The sequence below is a fragment of the Mastacembelus armatus genome, chromosome 9, assembly GCF_900324485.2.
Source record: "Mastacembelus armatus chromosome 9, fMasArm1.2, whole genome shotgun sequence".
Classification (NCBI taxonomy): domain Eukaryota; kingdom Metazoa; phylum Chordata; class Actinopteri; order Synbranchiformes; family Mastacembelidae; genus Mastacembelus; species Mastacembelus armatus.
The window spans coordinates 18,842,802-18,863,803 of record NC_046641.1 but is presented as its reverse complement, the minus strand read 5'-3'; the positions used below and the strand labels follow the sequence as shown (position 1 = coordinate 18,863,803).

The 21,002-nt window shown below is 38.5% G+C and overlaps 1 protein-coding gene across 1 annotated transcript in view; it reads left to right on the top strand.

The window, feature by feature from the left end:
• The first annotated feature begins 989 nt into the window (after positions 1-989).
• The window catches only part of srrm4 (serine/arginine repetitive matrix 4), a 49,084-nt gene continuing 29,071 nt past the window's right edge, over positions 990-21,002 (top strand). Inside the window, exons 1-2 of the mRNA XM_026321936.1 lie at positions 990-1,192; positions 3,671-3,718. Of these exons, the coding sequence (XP_026177721.1) occupies positions 990-1,192; positions 3,671-3,718 (251 nt within the window). The remainder of the gene's footprint in view (positions 1,193-3,670; positions 3,719-21,002) is intronic.

Below are 21,002 nucleotides of genomic sequence, written 5' to 3'. Positions count from 1 at the left end.
GAGAAGGTTTTGAGTTTTTTTTAATTAGTTTTCTAATTTATCCAGCCTTAGTACTTAAAAAAAGATGAAAGGAAGGAGTTACAGAAGTCATGGAGGTCGGATAGAATTTAAGAAAGGAAGAGTATAGGAAAAAAATACTTAAAGAAATACAGAATTAGAAAAAGAAGAAACTTAACCAATATACTATACCCTTGAAGTGAAGTGTGACACATACTTAGAAAGAGAGAGAGAGAGAGAGGGGGGATGAAAGAAAGTATCTCTCCATTGTCCAGCCCCTCAACTTTGACGTCATAGGCTGAGAGACACAAAACAAGCTGCTCTGAGCTGAGCTTCTCACTCGGTTTCCACTCACACACACACTCCAACGCACATTCACGCCTGTCCTCAGACAAGCTGCAACACTTGCCTCAACACCTGCTCAGCCCTCAGTCGCTACGCATGGGTGTGCAATCATCTCCACACCAAGACACTGCACTCTAGCAACAAGAAAACCACTTGGTCTCTCACTCCTCAGGACTGAAATGTGCTCCGTTTCTTGTGAATGATGCCTTATTCTGTGTGAAGCTGTCGAGTGGAGCACACTGTGGAAAAAGGAGCTCTCCTGACTCCCAGCCCTGACCCAGACCCCATCCCAAGAAGCAGCAGATGTGACAGAAGAGGAGAGGCGGAGAGAGGCACCATCTCCCCCACCCCTTCTTCCCTCATCTGGGGGAACAATACCCAGCCGACAGTTGAAGAGGGTCAGCTTTTGTCCCTCTCCCAGCAGTCCCGCTTAAGAGCGAAGAGCAGACAGACGCGCTGATATATTGACCTGCTGCTGTGAAAGGAGAAAGCGGTGAAAAACAGTTGCCGTGCTCTGTACGCTTTGATTCAGTACTTGGACAGCTCCTGAGCAACAACTGGTGTGACTGCCTGTTTTCATGAGTGTGTAGAGGTGTCTGTCTGGTGAGAGACTAAAATTGATCTGGGTTGGACACTAAGAACCACAAATGCAACCCCCCTGTTCGCTCCAGCCGGGCTCCTGTGGCCCCTCTCCGTCCCTGGGATCGCAGGGCAGCACAGCCAGCCTCCAGCATCTGGAGGAGAAGCAGCTTTTTGAGAAGTTTTGGAAGGGGACTTTCAAGGCTGTGGCCACACCAAGACCGGAGAGCGTCATCGTGGCCAGCATCACTGCCCGCAGGAGGGTGACTGAGTGAGTTCTCTACTTTGCAGTTACAATCAAACACATATTGGGTATTTTTTTTCCCCTACTGTCACATATATTTTCTATGCAGCAGTCTTAGCGAGTGTTAAATTGAAGGACAAATTGTCAAGCTTTTGTTTTTGATCAAGAACCTCAGCTGACACAAAATATCAGCAGGTGGTTGGTGAATGATTCTTATAAAGGATATTGATAACTCTTTGAATTTTCTGACATGAGAACCAACAAAATGATCCTTTCTATCACACAGATGTCATCGTGGTGGGCTCATTTTAAGGCATTAGCCTTCAGAAACTTCAGTTCCCAAAAGCTGTTGCATTTAACATATTAATGTAACATAAGAAATACATCTGGATTTGTCCGCTAATTTTTTTCATGACAATAAGAGAAAGTTGCTAGAATTTCCTATACAAATCAGTCTAACCCCATAGAAAATACTTTTATCCAATTGCATGTCAAAATACATTTGATTGTCTACTTGAGATAAATTTGGCTGGAAATATACATTTTTTGTTGTGTAGAAAGCAATTTCAGTGATTAATCTCAGCATTTAAGTGTACCTACACTTCTACAAACTTTCATCCTCACCCAATTTTGTCCCAGATACTTTTGGAGACACAAATCAGCAAATCAATTTGACTTTAATATGTCTTTGGTGCTCAGTGATCTGTCATCAGACATGCATCTTTATGATCTCCTTGCACTTATACAGGCAGCTGCTCACATTCAAACATATAGCCAAACACAGCTGGGATGAATAGTGTGATGTTCAGTTAATTGTCCCCTTTAAAGGTCATGCAGCAATGTCTTTGTGCCTCTAATGTCAGACTGCTCTCTTCCCCTGTGACATGGCTTTGTGCCAGCGTCTCTGTCGTGTGTTTGTTCCCTCACATTTGTCCGCCTGACCAAAGGTTAGCTGCAGCACTTAGAGCCTCAGAGAGGAAAGGCTGCAAGTCTGTTGCGCCTTTTCCTCCTCCTTCCTCTTTTCCTTTCTTGTTATCCAAGTCTTGCTCCTGTCTGCAGGATCTGCCATCATCTCATGGCTTTGACAAGTTTATCTATTTCATCTTGCCCTGCTTTTTCCTACTGTCAAGCAGTCCACAACAGCAGCAATGACACTTCTTTTACAAAGGCTTACGCTGCATGTAACACAGCATATATTAAATCCAACAGATTTACATACACATTTGCACATATGTACTTATCAAATACTGTAGCTTGCATGGGTGACCTTTGAACGATTTTGACACCCACTATCAACTTTCTCTAATGTGAAATTAGCTATGTTAATGAGGATTAGAACGGCCCATTTCATCCTACATCAGCACAGGCAGCGGAAAGAGACACTGAACCAGATAATGTGTCTTTAATGGCTTCTATTACAGCAGGACCATAATGCTGCACATGGCCTGGTTATAAAGGATTTTTTTTTTAGCTTGTAGGATCTGGCAAAACACTTCTTATTGCAAGAATATGACCAATATGCTTTTATGTTATGAAGTTTCAGCTCAGTGATCTAATCAAATAACTGCAGCCCCAGGTATTCCTGTATATCAGTCACTGCATGATACAGACAATAGATTCAAATGTTTTGGGGTAACTGGCAAAAAAGTAGAAACAAAGCAAATGGACCCACAAAAAAAGAAATGTAATGTGGCTGGCTGCCATGAACTGAGCAGCCGTTTTTAAATAGCTCAAAGAGGAGACTCTGGAGCAGGGCCCAGCTGTCTCTTCAGCTTTAGCTTCTCCTGGTAGGAAGCTCTCCTCAAGTGGCTTTACCCCTCCACGGGCACTGTTTGGGTGACAGTGACAATGATGATGGCAGTGTGGCAGGGGCAGGCGAGAGTGAATGTTGTTAATTTGCCTGGGTCTGTTTCTGAAAGACAACTACAGTGTCCCAGTCGTCCACTGCTCCTGTCTCACCCCAGGTCTGTGTATGTTTGCAAGAGAGAAATGCTGAGAGACCTCTCGGTGATGCAGATTGTAAATAATGAGTAAAACACAACAAACACAGCATACCCAGAGAACGTAGATACTGGAGGAGACTTGGGTGTCCTCCCTCCTTCCCTGGTGCACTGTTGATTTTGCCTGACTGGGGAATGCTGTGACCATCAGAATGCATAGCCTTAGGCTTGCTCCTCTGCCTCTTTCTCTCCAAGAGGAAATATCATTATTCAGTGTGTATAACTGCACGATGATGAACAACTGCAGTGAACGCGAGGGGGCATTATGTACAACAAGCAGAGAGGGAAATAAGAGAGGAGACAGAGGGAGAGCCACAGGGACATGTTTTATGTTCAATCAGCATTGGCCTTTTTTCTCTTTGCACCGTCCTTGCATTTCATTTCCCTTCTCCTCCTCCTCTCTCTTTTACTCCTGAATTAAAAACGCTGTAGGGGCCTGAGAGCCACAGAGGAGTAATTAGAGTTTGTTGTTCTCCCTCTGTCCTCCCTGTCTCCTCCTCTTCAGGCCAACCACACAGAGGAGGGGAGGAGTTCACTGGCTCTGTGCAGTGGGGTGGGGCTTCACTCCAAACCATTATGGACCTGCAAGCTGTTTTGTTCATGGGGGGCTCCTGATTAAAAATGCAGCCTAGCTAACTTTGGGTTGTGTGGCTGTGTGTGTATTTGCGTGCATTCATGTGCATCTGTACTTGATATGTTTTCCAGCAATGTGTGTGTGTGTGGCTGCCATGTTGGTGGGGTCTTGTCCAACTCTGTGGCAGATGGCAGCCTCGAACGAGTGCAATGCAAGGGAGGGGTGTGTGTTTGTTTGTGTGTGTGTGCGCGTGTGTGCACGTGAGTGCACGGTAGGGGTTTTCAGGCTTCTTACTTCAGCAGATGCTGGTTTTAACGAGAAAGAGGGTGAAAGGGTTGGGGGGGGGGCTTGTAGTCTGATGGCAGCAATGGGAATATACAGTACAATGGACAAAACAATAGGGACACCTTGGACTAGAATGCAGAGTAATCCATATACAACCTGAAAAATGTCCACAAAGTCACAGTTTTAAAAAAGGTCTCAATAAATGAATTGTTATAAGAATTCTTATTGCAAAGATGGATAATTATTTTCATTACATTAACCCTTCTATCAGTTCTAATAAACCTATACTCCATACTTTAGTAGCTGAAATCTGGCTATACAGCACCATGGCTACAACAAAACCTGAAAGGGCAAAAACATGAGTTTAGAAGATCAGGCTGAAGCTGTCTAGACATCTTATTTGTTCATAATTGTAAGAAGTTGAAAACAGCTCTCTAATACTACATTAGTCAGAAAACATGTGTGTGCACTAAAACCTGACAAAAACTGAATTTGTAATGTTGATAGCAATTTTCTGTATTTTTCTCTAATATCTCACTTTTTCTTTTGATTTGTAACGAAGGACATCATTTCAGAACTTCATTAAGATCAAATGAAGAATTGTGACCAAGAGACTTGTCTACAAAAGTCATTCTTTTTTTTCTGCATAGGTTTGACGTGGGAGTTTGTGTACAACCTGTATGATTGTTTGGCTGGCTGTGTTTCTTGCCCCATTGGGAATCATTTTTAGCAGTGCTGTGTTACTTGTGTTTTTGCATCCACCCTCTATGTGGTTGTAGTGAAAAGTATTTGCCTTAGGTTTAAATTTTTATTGTGGCCACAGTTGTGCTGAAGAATGACAGAACACAGCATCCTCACATATAGTACACATAAATACAGGCATAAAAATGTTAAGAGTAGTAATAAATGTTAGAGTATATAGAGTATGGAGTCACATAAACATAAACAACGAGTAGCCATCACGGCTTCAGCAAGGACAATGTCTCTCTCACTCTGCGAGAATGACAAACGTAATTTAGTGACGGACGAGAGGTTTGTCTGTTGTTATACATCTCTCTGTCTGTGCTTCTGCTCTTTTCATTGCTGAGCATCTTCACTGGACTTCTCTCTCTCTCTCCTCACATCAGTATCTCTCCTTTTTTTTCCTTGAGTACCTTTTCAGTGTGCGTTAACTCGCCCTCTGAGTCTCTGTCATATTACTCAGAGTGCACAGGATGCGACTGCTGAGGCATGCCGACAGGAGAGTGGGATATGATGCCTTCTTCCTAGACGGGAATCGGACTTATCACTGAAATTGATTCACATTTGATATTGATTCCCACATAACCAATCCATTTGAATCAAACTAGTGATTGTGACTTAACAGTTGATGCACCGTTGCAGTGAGTTGTACAGCATGATGTGTTTTCATAGGATCAGGCACTATAACAGAGATGCTAATTGGTTGACTGGATTTGTACTTAGTATTGATTTCTACACAGCTAATCAATTCGAATCACAAAAGTGAGTCATAAGTAACGTGATACAGTGTCACAGTATGTAGTTGTACATTAGAAGACATGTAAGGAAAGATTACTGTTCTTTACAAGAAAACCATATGAATATGTGAAAAAATCATATATACAAATGCGCATGATACAAACTCATAGTCACTGTAAATACATTAAAAGTAATTAAAATCTGTTATATTGTTTCTTGTTAGAGGGTACCCCTATATATATATTTCTGATGTTTTCGGACACCATTGCAGTAATCTTAACAGGAGAAAATGAAGGCACATATGATGGATTCAGTGTCTGTAATGATTTTTGAAAGTATTCACAAAATGCTAAAACGAAATTGGATGACCCTACTTTTTGATTGAAGTCTTCCTTTTGCGCAGTGCAATAAAAGATCTTAAGACTCAGAAAATTGCAAATATTAACTTAATAACTGCGAGTGAGTTGTTTATAGTTTGAAGTTGACGCATGCTTGATTTTGAGTTAAAAGAAAAACATCCCAAATTTCTCAAAATCATTGAATCACTCAGCTACACCAAGAGTATTTTTCTGTAGCTGTAGAAAGCTCTTTGGGCCTGCTGCATTTAGACCTATTTGGGATAGAAGATAATTTTTTTTTTTTTTTTTTTAACATCAGATACTACTGGAGTGTCAACAGACACATTAGTAACTGTGTCACTACAGTCTTCGACAGACATCAATGCTGCCAGGCTAGCGTGTATTTACAGGTCAGTTTATAGTGTGTCTTTCGGTGATGGTTAGCCCAGTTTATTGTGCAGGAGTTTCTAAAGTCTGCTGTCACATGTTTTTCTGCCATGTAAGAAAATAATTCATGACAACTGAAAACGAGTTCATAGCGTTGCCCAACAACTTTACAGCAGTGAAGCAGGCAGACAATCTGCCAAACAGCCAAGAGTTATGGTTAACTGTCAGAGAAAATGATTGTGATTGCTTCAAGAGCCTGATAGGAGAGAGTGATTCTGTGACTGGCTGACAGGATACGGTTTTACATATTACTGTATTTCATCTTTCACGTTTAGAAAAAAAAATGCCTTCAGTGGAGAAGATTCTGTTCATCTTGGATTAATGGTATCTCAGAGAAAACTAGAAAGACTAGTGTAAAAGTGTTTAATATCTTTAGAGGGAGGGGGTGTGCTATAATCAGGGACACCTGAGGCCAGTACCCTTAAATTGCTGTTTCTGTTTTAGCTGCAGCATAGTTTTGGGATAGGGGACATTTTGAGCCAAATTAAAAGTGAAAATATATAACTTTTGTGGAAATTATGTGATGATGCCAAATGCTAATGCAAAAGTAGAAAAAGTCAGCAATATTTACAGAAGCAGTTACCTATTTTCTGTCAGTGAATAACATGAGCCACTGTATTTTTTAGCTGCAAACTATTAGGAATTGAGTTGGTGTGTTATTCCTCAAAAAATTTCATTTGTAAGAGCAAGTATTTCATTTTGTATTTTATCTATGTTTCTCCTACATACTTAATGCATTAAAGAAATAATTCCTCAACTGTCACTTTAACTTACAAAACATCTTAAATACTTGGAGCTGAGTGTAGACCATGATGAAGACAACCTCGGAGGCCAGCGACTCATACTGCTTCTAAAATTCCATTACCAATGTTGTGACCATTCATACTTCGCTTTACCTGTGGGGCAGAATTCTACCAAGACTAATCCCTTCAGAATAATTCAGCAGTATTGATTAGAAAGGTTAAAAAAGTAAAATCCATTATGTTGTGATCTTATTTTGTCCTAATTTAGAACAAAGCTTGTATGATTTAGTAGAAGATCCAGTAAAAAGATTTGTTCACTTTATCAACAGGCCCAAAAAACTGACAGCCAGAACAGCAGCACATTAAAGGTGGAATAAGAAAGGCATTTGCTGTCCTGCAGCACAAAATGACTGTAATACATCAGTGGGAGATTTGAAGGTGTTATTGATAAATGCCAATGACTCACCAGTTACTTCAAAAAGTGATATTTTAAAGTTCACTTTGACATTTCCAAATTTCACTCTCATCTTAAGCTTAGGCTGGCACTGTGAGAAATGAGTTTAATGACACATCTGTTGGTCATCGGAAATTATATGCTGTTCCTGACCAATAACTTGTGTTGTGATGTTTAATATAGCTTTGGCATGATGGGTAACAATGGTTGTGTGAGACATTAGCAAGTACCTGGGAATCAAGGCAATCTCTCGTTTTTATACACATACCTCATGAACAGATGCCTGGCTGTGTGTTTGTTTAGGGTCATCAGAGCCGGATCTGAATCTGAATCCTGTGTACACACACTCACAGACAGTGTATGCATTACTTGTATGATAACACCTGAAAGCGTCAACCTGCTAGAAATCGACCGAGCTCATACAATCTGTGTGCAATCAATATAAAGAGGTGGGTGTAGCCTAGAATTAAATAGAAATAACAAACTCAAAGAAAAGTAACAATGGCTTCAGTGAAAGAGTGACAGAGATTTCTTTGGATGTGCCAGTTTTGAAGCAGGTTGAATCCATCGTAAAGACATGGCTAAACCTTTAATCTGTTCAACAAGACATTTTGAAGAGTTCATAAGAAACAGTGAAAACAAAAACCTGTGTATTAAAAAGTAAATAGAGACACTGTCACAAAAGGGGACATTTAAAATGGAGGCTGCAAAGACTCGAGTTATTGGTGCATCATGTTTTTGGTTTTTTTTTTTGCCTTGCACATGACATCTAGTCATCAAACAGATACATCAAATTTGAGATGTGCATAGACTACTTACAGGAGCAGGTATGTTCCTGTATATGGAGATTGATCCATATTGCACCATGGGGGGCTCAACAGTATAATTACTCCAAAACTCAGCAGCAGCATTTTAGATAAAGATAAAACAAAGACTTCATATTTAACCCTTTCCCTTAAACATCAGCTCAAAGTTACTGTTAAATTTCCTCTCAGGGATCTCAGTTCCCAGCCTTTGGTTCACCTATATGAGGAAAATGCCACACACTGCCTTCCTCCTGCAGCTGCTGGCCATTGTAAAGTCCTTAATATTATGGCACATTTTCATGCGCAGTATTATATGTACTCCAGAAATAATTTTTTAGTTTGGGGGTAAAAAAAAAAATTAAATCTGAAGGTCAACTGTGATGAAAATCTGATGGGAATCCTGTTTCTGGCTGTTTTGCAGCCCTTGGCCAGACATTCACTGATGGTCCTGATTTTTTTTTTTTTGTTTTTTTTTTTTTTTAATAGCCAAGATCTCTGTTATATTTTAGTTTAATTTAGCTCTAAGGTTACTCAGTATTCCTGTCATTTGCGTAATCCTGGTTCATAAAAAATTAACCTGCATTACAGATACCTGGTACCAGACCCCGGATAATGGCTTCCTACTTCATACCCTGAGATATTTCACATGATATATCTATGCTATAGTGAAATCATCATCTGAGAATCTCTATAACTTCAAAGGTGCTCTTAAAAAAAAAAAAAAAAGAGTAAAGGTACATTTTAGAGCTAAAATGAACTCGTGTTTGAAGTATATTCATGAAGAACATTTCCTTGTAGTGGAAAGTAATATGTAAATATTTTAAGACACATAAATAAACTGATCAAAACAAGCATTCCAAATCAAGCACAGAAATGGACTTTGCTTGTAAATACTGTATAAAACGTTTTGGTGACTGCTTATCTTATTCTAATTTGTACTAATGAGTGCATACAGAGGCTGAAAGAAACCAACAGTTTATAAAAATGCATGCCAGCGCATTGCTGTCATGTGCACAGCATGTAACACTCTAGTGTATTATGATTTTAATTTCAATGGAGTAAAAAGTTAAATAATTCCCCTGAGATGACTTAGAACATGCATACAGGGTTAATACAATGTCTGCTTCTAAATTTGTATGTACAGTATGTACAAATCTCCTAATGTCTGATCACAAAACATAAGGCAAGACTAATCTGTCATGTTGTATAGACACATTTTTGGCTTCATTAGCTGAGAATGGGGAAATGATTTTGTTTGAGCCAGTGTTTTCATGCCTGAATTAGTTTAATTTTGTAATCATGACAAAGAAAAACCTTTAGCCCTATTTGAAAGTTCCTGTCTTGTTCATTAGAATTTGAGCTGTTCGTGTATACAAACCTAGACTTAACTAGAGCAGTATTGATCTATTCTGCACCTGGTTGCACTTACTTAAAATAAAAATTGAGTGCACTGACATTTAAAAAGAGTCATGACATTTAAGTCCATTAACATTGTAAATTGTGTGGCTTGTTCACAAGATGTTTGTGTGTGTGCTTGTCATTTTTTCACTTTGCTGAGTACAGACTGCAAAATTAAGTGTAACAGATGCAGATGCAAAAAACAATATTTTCTCAAGGCTTTGGTTAATTTATGTTTTTTTTTTTTTTTTTTTTTTTACCAAAGCTGTCAGTAGACACTAGCTTTAGCCTTTCAAAGCCTATTAAACTTACACACAAACTTACACACAACTTAAACTGACACACACATACAGAAGGATATAAACTTTAAACTTTTTTTTGTTCCTGCTGCATAGTTAAACCTTGTTCAAAGGCTTCAAAAAGCATCTTGTGTACCTTTTTACCAATATACCATAGGGTTACATCTGACTCTGCTGGATAGGGTAACAAAAGAACACAAACTTACTTTAGTTTATTCTGCAGAATATTTTGTGGATTGTAAGGAGACTGTCCATGAACAAGCACCTTTGTCTAACTGGCAAGGAAATTGGGTGAAAGAGAGAAAGAGAAAGTAAGGAAAAATAGTCATTTTCAATAAAGAGGTTGGATGGAAATCAATATAACAGGACTGCAAAGCACTACTCTAATAACTGTATGAAAAAGGAGACAGAAAAAAGAACCAAGGAAATGGTAAAGAATGAAAGAAATAGAGAAATGAGAAGAGAGACTCTGTGACTGACATTTTGAGATTTCAGGACACTGGTTATTACATTTTACTGAATATCATATTCCAGGCCATGAATAGAAATCCTTCTTGAGTCTTGGCCAAAGGGAATTGAATTATATATAGGCACATAATGTACAGACATTGAATAAACTCATAATGGATGATGAGTGAGTAGGAGAAGGTGAAACACTTTTTTGTCCTCTACTGACTCTTCATGAAATGGGCGCTAGTAAATCTTACATACAGTGAGAGATTACCTCTTCCTTTGAGCAGTTCGTTGCCAGTGAGTGTGGTGGCTGACAGAGGACTCACTTGCTCATTACAACCTATTAGATCTTCACTAACCAGGAATGTCCCTGGATGTGAATCTAAAATGAGGCACCTCTCAACTTTAAGTGGTAATCCTCTGGTCTGCAGCACAGAGGCACCACCCTCAAGGAGAAACCAAAACAGGTGTGAATTGTAAGCAAGCAAGAGTTGACTTAACAGATGTTTTGTTTTTGCAGTAATTGCTCATGTAAACAAACTGATGTTATTCTGGTCACGCCAGAAAGGGCTTGTAAAAAAGGTGTTGCTAAAAGCTGCTTACAGGGCATGTTGGCAAGTCATAGCTGCCTTTGTAACTCCTAACAGGTCATTTAGCTGGAACCATGTTAACACAAACATTTCATTTTCTGATAAATTTAGGACTTTTGAGATTTTTTTAACAATGCAATTTCATTTCCAATTAACATCATTTTTAAATGTTAGAAATTTTACAGTTCACCAACGTTGGATGTTATGCAACAGATTTGCTCAGATTCACTTTTCACAAAGTATGTGAGATCAGTACTGGATACAGTACCTCCTGTCACATCTTGTCTCATACACAGTTAGCAGTAGTTGCTTTATACCATGACCACACGCTTCCCTACATTTTTTGGCAGAAATTGTGGTTTTAGAAAGGCAATTGTTTTTGGTTTTTGGGATGTGTACTTGTTTAGTTTGTTTTGACATGCAGCTTTTACTGACTGCTGTTAAAAGTCACATCAGCTTTGACCCACTGAAGGATGAAGAATGCATACTAAAAGTTATCTTCCTACTATTCGAAATGGTCTTTCATTGTCTAAAAAGGACATAAAGCATAAAATAACCACACTGTTTCATTAGATAACTTACTAAGTTTGTAAGAGCCTCAACATAAATGATATAATGTGACAAGTTTTTAATATACACCTCCTAAAATGTCATAATCATAATTAGATCAGTGGTGCTTTGGGGAATAGATAGTTATTGCCACATCCAAGTTGAGTGTGTCATGAGGCAGCACCATCACTCACAATGACAGTAGACTTAAATCCTTTTCAGTCTAAAATCATACTGAGGCCTCATTAAATATGCATACACATCCTAGAGTTGGCATATTGGAAAATCTGAAAAATCCTACATAATAGGCTGAGACCTTTTTCTGCCAGCAGCAATTTTGACTCTGAAGTAAAGAAAGACCCAGGAGCCTCTTATTTATTACAGTTTCACACACATACAAAGGATATTTGGACAATGAGCTTCAGCCTCAGTTTTGTCTTAAAGTGACTGACTGCCAGCCTTGTTGGGCTTTTATTCTTTTTTGCAAAGTGTGCTATTTTTTCGTATCTGGACCCCCAAAGCGGTCATAGTATTCATTATTAAAATGCAAACTTATCAAAGTCAACTCCTCATCACTTAAATTAAATCATTTCAAGGCTGACTGGGTCCCACATCTCCGCCTCTTCCTCCATTTTTCATTTTCGCTTCTTGCCCATCCTCATTTCAGGAAGAAGGTCTGCCATTCATGTGAAATTGCCGCCATTTACATAACTGATGCCAGGCTAAGGGTGCAAACTGTGGCAATGTTGCAATCGGAGATGGGAGCAGAGGAATTAATTGGCCTACCTCGTTGCTTCCTTCCCTCCATCCTGCTGTCACCTCTGCCGTTGCTTCTTGACACAAAATGTCATGCAAAGACAAGCGACTCCAAAACTGTGACACCTATAAGGCTCACAGCAGGTGAAAAACAGATTTGCTTTGCATCTGGTGCTTTGTAGAAACTTTTTGGTGAAGTTACATCAGTTCCTTTGTGAGTCTGAAATGTTTGTTTGTAGCTGCCTCTTTCCAATCAATGAACAGGAGCTTTTCAAGCTAAATATCGTCATTAACATTTTATGCCACTAAACTGTTTATGATTCCAGTTAAGTAGTTCCAGCACTTTAGCCTTATTATGTTATTATTCCTGTTTTCAATATTCAGTCATAAATAATGACTCCATTTTGTTGCATTGAGCATAAAAATGTGCCCACTGGCCTGGATTCATTTCTGCTGCATGCATTTTAAAAGTAATAATATAATTTTTACTGCCTTTTAGCAGTAAAATGACTGTATTATATCTGAGGAGTTGACAGGGCTGTTGATCAATACCAGCGTTTCCCACTTTTAAGACGCTGGCAGTATATAACAACTACTCATTAGTGCAGTTATAGCCGCTGCAGGGAAGAATTTTATGTAACAAGGACACAGAGTCACAGACAGTGAAGCAGTCTTTACGGTTTAGGACTATCACACAGGATAGGAATGTGAATCCTGGTTCAGTCGTTTTTTTTTTTTTGTTCATTCATTAAGTCAGTTTTTCTCAAATTAAACGCAGTTGTTGAAGTAAAAAGTAAAAAGACCTAACAATAATACAAGCAAAATTATGACTCTGTATTGAAATGGCTTTAGTCACTCATTTAGCATTTATAAGCAGTAACACTTAACACGCTGCAATGAAGAGATATGAGATATATTTATATATAGATAATGAATAAGAGAAGAATAAAACAGTAATTATCTATGAGAAAGGTTATAACTGACAAAAATTTGATCTTATCTGCATACAAACACTTTTTAGGGTGTCGAAAACATTTATTTAAAAAAGTACTCGTAAGTTATATGTTACTGAGTGATTGTGTCGTTTTGATGTGGTCTTTGGTCAGTTGTATATCTAACAATGTGCTTATATATCATTTAAATAGCCATATTTTAAAAACCTTTAAACCATTACCTTTAATGTTGAATTTAACTGAACTGTGATTTGGCATTATTGACCAGTAGTGCGCCATTTTGAAAATGTTGGCCTTTTCAGGAGCATAGAGGTGAAGAGTCCAAAATGGAGGAAGCTATTGTAGCTTATTAGCTGTGTTTTACTGTCCACTGTTAATTTCCCTGTTCTGTCAGAGCATAAACTGCTTTGAAACAATGTTTTGGAGACAATTATGAGACAGGAGTTGAAGGAATATATATATATATCTATATCTATAGATATAGATAGATAGATATATATATATTGGCGCTATACAAATAAAATTGAATTGAATTGAATTATATCTAAAATATAATTCATAAAATATATATATATATCTATATATATATATAGATATATATATAGATATAGATAGATATCTATAATATTCTTTCTGTAATCTATTAACAAGTTACTGTCCTGCTGGCTAGTTTGGAGAGCTTTTTTGTGTCTGCTTTAAAGTATTTACAATCCTGTGAACAAAATATCAGGGGCAGAGTAAATGCCACAGTACAGAGAAAAGTAGAATTATCCAGTTTGCTTAAATTAAATTTTGGTGGTGTAAACCTTTCTCTTTTACATTAAGGGATTAAATGAAGCTGCAGAGCAGCAATAACCTAATCAGCAGGGAGTCTAAAAAAACTGGACTCACTCCATGTGTAATTTGGTCAGATGCAGTTTGTTTTTAATACTAAAGATACTAAGTTTTTAGCTCTCACTGCTATTTGGAATTACTGATGTCTAAAGCTGCCTTATAGAGCTTTAGGTCAAATTTCAGAGGCATACACTCTCTAATGCCACATCAAATGAATGTAGATCAGGTATGCCAAGCCACAAGCTGGCTCTGAGCAGTGGAAGATGCTGCCATGTGAAGGTCAACATCAAGGTCTTAGAGTGACAGTGTACCCAGACAGAGAGTTGTGCTGAGGGACAGGCTTGTTCAAAGGCTCATCTACCCAGTGTGCTACTTCCCAGTGTGAGCGTTATTCCCACTGACATCCCAGTAGCCGACACATCCCACTTAGAACTGATTAGGACAAATGGAGCTGACAGGTTTGTCGCTGTTCCACGAGTAGGAAGGAAGTAGAGTAGAAATCTCCGGTTCTGTCGGGCCAGATCACACAGATAAGATATAGGAGCTATGATACTTTTAGTAAACTTGGATTTCTTCAGGGGTGTCAAACGTCAGTGCTCAAGGGCCACTGTCCTGCTTGTTTTCTAACTAGCCCTGCACTTGCAGCTTCTGATTGGATGAACACACCTGATCCAGGTAATTAGAAGTGAATAGCTCAGGGATAATTGGAAAACAAGTAGGACAGTGGCCCTCAAAGACTAGAGTTTGATACCTGTGTTTTAGATTCTTTTATTGCACCATTTTCTCTAATAATCAAGGGAAAAGAAGCTTTTTTAGTTTTCACTACTTTATAACAGCCCCAAACAACAGAAGTTGTTTTTCTTTTTTTTGTCATTAGTAAGTGAATGATCTCTGAAATTATAAGGGCCAAAGCAAAGTATATGTCTGCCATGCAATTTAGGATTTGCAGACTACAGAAAAGTGATAAAATGATACTTTTTATGTGACATCAGCATAATGCTCAAACATCACAGGATTGGTGTCTCTGGTGTCAGGAAATGGCTCATTTCTTTCCTTAATTAAGTTTAGTAACATCCTTCAATACTGCTCAGTGATTAGAACTACATTAAATGTTGTCCATGTAAGCAGTTTGGTGCTGAGGATGTCATGAGCATAGAAATGACTTTGCAGCTAGCTACAGCACTGCTGATTGGTTTGTTGGGTTAGAGTTGGTCTGTGTTTGATGATGAACCTGTCAGCCAAAAGAGAGGTTATATGGTTGTCATTTCATACCATACATGTAATTATTGAATGTTAGCATGAGTAATTATTTTTGTTACTGAAAATTAGTTAGTAGTAAGATGAGCCTGTGTTGACGAGTTTTTAGGCATGCCTTTGGCAAGGCTCTATGGATGGAAGAGATTGTTGGTCAGTCCACTACTTCGATCCAGACTGAAATGTCTCAACAACTACTAATTGAATTGCTATGATGTTTTGCACTGGCATTTCTGGTTCCCAGACAATGAATCCTAATGACTTTGATATTCCCCTGACATTTTCTCTGGCGCCACCGTGAGGTTCACATTAACGATCCTGAATGAAATGCCTCGTGTATAACAAAGTACCTGCAAAATGTATAACATATCTCACCTGGACTTTGTGTTCAGCACTTACATATTAAACTAAGATGGTAAACATGGTAAACATTGGACCCGCTACACATTTTAAGCATTGTCATTGTGAGCATGTTGCTCTGCATTGAGCTTGAGCCACCACTGTGCCTCATTACAGGATCAAGGAGCTGCTGGCATGGCTGTAACTGGTTGTCTGGAGAGCTTATCAGTTATATATTAAGTGCCCATAATATATCAGCTATAAATACCTTTCATAAAATGTATCACAAGCTCATTTATATGCTGAAAGATTTCCTCTGACGAATACAATTAAGATACTGAGTGCTGTGATGATTTAGAAATGTAGGCACATGTAGTCAATAGCTGGTCTGTGAAAATGCTCCTATTGGTCCTTTTTTGTTGTTTTGATAAAATCCCTTAGTCAAACAGCCCTTTAGAAAGTATTGATTATTAACAGTATGTGCCAAAATCTACAGTACAGTACAGCTTTATTGCTTCATGTGGTGTAAATTTGTTTTTATTAACACCTGGACAGTAAAGCATTCAAAAACTATGAAATCTACCAGCCTCAGAAGGACTGCCTATAGAAGATATGGGCACTGCATGTGCTGTTGAATTTGTCCACTAATTAAATTTATCTGTCAGACATCAGGGTGATCTGGGGATATTCTACATAATTATCAGAAATATAATTAATGTCTCCGGCATATGAGCTAATTTCAGTGGCTTCCTATCACTTTTGATAGAAGCGGGGAGAGATTTTTTTTTTTTTTTTTTTTTTTTTTCAGTTTTACATCAGTGAAAGAATTGGTTATCACACTTGGCCTGATTCATTTGGAAAACATGAAAGCCTCTCTGATAGCCACATAATTAAACGGTTATTTTGGGGCATTCAATTTAAACTTGGGCTCAGCAGTGCCCTTGTAGGAGAAACAGAATTGCTTTGTCTCAGCACTCTCTGTGACTCTGAAGACAGTTTAAGGAAACCTAGTTGCAATAAAACACCAGATCTGATTACAACTGGGGACTCAAAATTAATGATTTGCCTTTGATCCGACCAGGGCAATGCAAGAGTGCCTTTTGTTCTCATCTAAATGAGTTCCTAGTTCTGTGGAAGGCTGCTAAATTATTAAGGCTGTGCTAGTTTGACTTTTGGATTTTTTTTTCTTGCACTGCACAGAGAGAACCTTTGGCAAAGAATTTAAAGGTTTAAAATTGTATCTGAACCATGTTTGCAATAATCATGATGCCTCATTTGCAGAACGTCTGTCTAATCTAATCAACTTCCACGTTAACCTATATTGGCTATATCTGGAAATTATTTCAGAACTATCTGTGGTAAAAATACAGCACAGTGCATTACATCATATGATGGACATCAAGCTGCCAGCCAGAATTTGACTGCAGGACACCCTCATTCTCTTTGATGTGTTCAGCTGAGGTGGAGTGCAGTGCTGGGGTGTGGGTTGGACCTATCAAGTGATGATTTGCATAAACAAATAGATCCTGACTGGTGGCATAATCTGTCTCATGATGGCCAAAGGGCAAACTTAATGCACTAAGATATCAACGTCAACGTCAAAGAGCTGAATAGAGTCTATTTTAATCCACTTATCTGAGTCCTTGATTTGCCTCGTTATTCAACCTGATGAAAAATGCTTTTTAAATGCAGGTGGTGCACATGAATCAAAACCACTGTATGTGTGTGTTCATAAGGAAACTTTTTATTTAAACTCACCTTGAATAATAACTATTCAGGAGAATAGTGTGTTGTGGTGCACAGAAAATTCAGAAGTTAAATCAACACTAATCACACTGCTTTTTAGTGTTAAATTAATTTTGCGATTTTGTTGTGTGTCAGAATTTTTTGGCTGTAGTGGACGAGAGCTAGTTGTCTTGTTGACTTTACTCCCCAGGAAAACCTTTCAGTGCTTTAAGAGATTGACATATTTACTTCTTCTCTAGCAAAGTCCTCCAACATCCCTCTCTCCATCTGTCGCTGCCCTTAACGACACCTCATCCTGTTGAGAATGGGCTGAGAGAGGCAGGAGATTAGCAGCTAATATGGTATTGGAAAAGACGAATAATCTCAGGCACCCTATCTTTTCTCATAAACTCTGGGGCGAATAGACAGTCTTCCAGCTTAACTGACAGACTGGCTCACTGATTGACTGACAGCCGCCAAGGTTAGGGTATGTCAGATTGCAGGAGTCAAGTTTAAAAGTCAGATTGCGGCGTACAGTCTCAGCCCTGAGGACATCATTGTGGATGGCTGCCCATGCTATCAGTGCTAATCCTGGCCTGAAGCCCCATTCCCATTTCCACTAGGGCCAATATTGCTAGGAGACTTGAGATATTTTTGTAATAATTTCGAAGATTTGTAGTGATTTTATTCTGTGTAAATCAACCCTGTCTATAGTTTCTTTGGTAGGTAGGGCAGTTTTTTGCTGGGATTGCTCTGTTCCAGTCTAGTCTCCATAAAATGATGTTTATATAGTGCTAATTTCCAACCATCCATCATATATACTGCTTATCCTGTAGACGGTTGTGGGGGGTTTGGAGCCAATCCCAGCTGGCATTAGAGGAGAGGCGGGTTACACCCTGGACAGATCACTAGTCTATCACAGGGCTGACACATTTAGACAGACAAACACATTCACAGCTATAGAGAATTTCTGGTCACGGATCAACCTGCTAGGACTGTGGAAGGAAATTGGACTATTTGGTCAAAAAAAAAAAAACAAAAAACAAAAACCATACAGACATGAGGAGAAAGACTCCAATCAGGCCCCAGTTTCAAACCCAGAACCTTCTTCTTGTGGGTTGACAATGCCAACCACTGCACCACTGTGCTGGCCTCAAGTAACAAATTGCAGATTTAAATTTTGGTACTCAGTGATGTGGAACTTGACAGATTTATTTATTAATTGTGTGGAGTATTGTACTGCAGTAGCCCCAGGTGAATAAAGCTTAAGTCACTTTTCATCAAGGCTCTTCTGTTTTTCATAATCTGCTTCTGCTCAAAACACTGCAGGATGAAACTCATCTTGTTTTAAACTCGGTCTCCTCAGTTTCACAGAGAACACAGAGTGGACTGCCATCTCCTGAGTCACTTTTCTTTTGCCTTTCCTTCGCTATTATTGTCTCTCTGGAAAATGTGCTTATAGGATTTTTGTGACAAAAGGGAGAGATTCAAGTTTACATGTATACACACTTCTCAGGCAACACTCTTCAGTTCACTCAGGGAACGGCTGCATTTGCCAGCAAGGTGACAAAAAACAGCTGTCAAGATGCTGACAACGTTTGAAGCAGTTGACAGGCTTTGCGCCAGATGCCTCATACATGCCTTAAGGGATGATTTTTCAACATATCTTATTTCCCAATATGTCTTATGCTGTAGAAAACGATATGAAATATGCAATTTATAATCTTGTTTACCTATGTTATGAAGTGACGCTTTTCAGAGAGCTCTCAAAATAGATCAGAATTTAATATGCTCATATCCAGTATGTCTGTGTCCTCTTACAGTGATGGAATTGGTTTTCATATTAAAAAATGTTGCATTTTTGTTTTTGCACTTCTGTTATTGTTTGGATTAAAAGACATTATATACACAAAACATCAAACAAAAATATAGTGTGTTCATTAGTGAGTTAAATAGGTGTCAGCTGTCTGTTGTATTGTCATATTTAATCAACAGAATAATGAGAGTGCTGCCCTCTGTTCCTATCTATCTCTCTCAGTGATTTATTCCTTTATAGCTCCCGTCAGTGAGGGGGGAGGATGTTTTCAACAATATGTAGCAGACAGTCCCCTGCTCACATTTAAATCTGTGTAAAATTGAGGTCCCCCACATTGTTAATTGCAGAGGTGCAGCAAAAAATAAAGTGCAAATCTCCACTAATTTCATAAAATCTAATTTATGGAATAAAGCATTAGTATTTGGGAGAAAATAGCAAAGGCAATATTATCACAAAATACCACGTTACATGAACATGGCTGTTGATTAGACTAAAGTCTTCTGATTGAAGTCATAACACTGCAACCTACAGTACACAAAGACCGGGATGGTTTACCACAAATATTTAAAACAATGTGACAAGAAATTGCTGTTTCACCAAGTCTACCTAGCCTAGTGTCCAAGGATTTATTTTCAGTTTGTGAAAATACAGATTTCTTTTTCATTAAATTTTACCCAAGCAGTTGCAGTTGGTTCTATAATCAGTTCTAATAGCACACAACTGTAAACCATACAAACTTCTGCCATTTTGATTCTTAACAAACTACACTACTAAGCAACAACTAAGCAACAACACTAGACCATATGCGTATATTATATCTACAACCTGACTACACAGCCTGGTGAATATTTTAAACACCACCTTTGACTTTGAGAGGGATTATCCTTTAATAAGGTTTAAGCCAAATATAAGACCTTTTAATTAAGTCAATCATTTATAGCCATGTGACTCTGATGCTTTTTAATTAAATGTCATTACAGTTCTCCATTTGTCACATCTGCCCCCAACCTGGCATAAAAAGTATATCAGGACAGAGTTGTAACGCAGTTTGTTGTACAGGTATGTGACTGAATAAAATGACACTAGCATGCAGTGTAATGGTAGTTTAATTATTTTATCTATTTATTTTTTTCAATTTTCACTAAAGGTGGAAGAACACAAATTTTTTTAAATACATTGCATATATTAAAATCTATTAAAACACCTACAAATTGGTGTAAGACCACCAGTTTGTCACTTGTTATTTACTCGCACGGTTTCCTCTTGAGGTACAGAGGTTATGTAGCTAAATAAATCCCCTCAGGACCTTGACAGCTTTTGCCTTCCCACACATTAAAGATAATGGAATAATTCACTTGCCCTTGAGCCCCATCTCTGTGCATCCATACAGAAATACTCATTGGGTCGACAGCAAATTGAATGAACCTCCTTTCCATAAAAAGGTAATGGACTCCCTGGGATAGCCCCCTAAATAACACGGGCAGCAGGGGAGGTGAGATGAACCAATTTATTATCCAACTTTGAAGAAAGTGCATACAGAAGAGGAAGGTCACTCACTCATTGATCACTGGTTCCCCTGTAGGGAAATGATAATTATGTGTACCAACATGGACTGAAGTCACCCCAGGCTATCACCAGGAGCAGGTTAGAAGCTTTCCAGTGCATTTTTTTTATGGGCATAATAAACGCAGCTCTTTATTAATATATGTGTAAAAATTGTTGCAAGGACACTGAATATTTTGTGG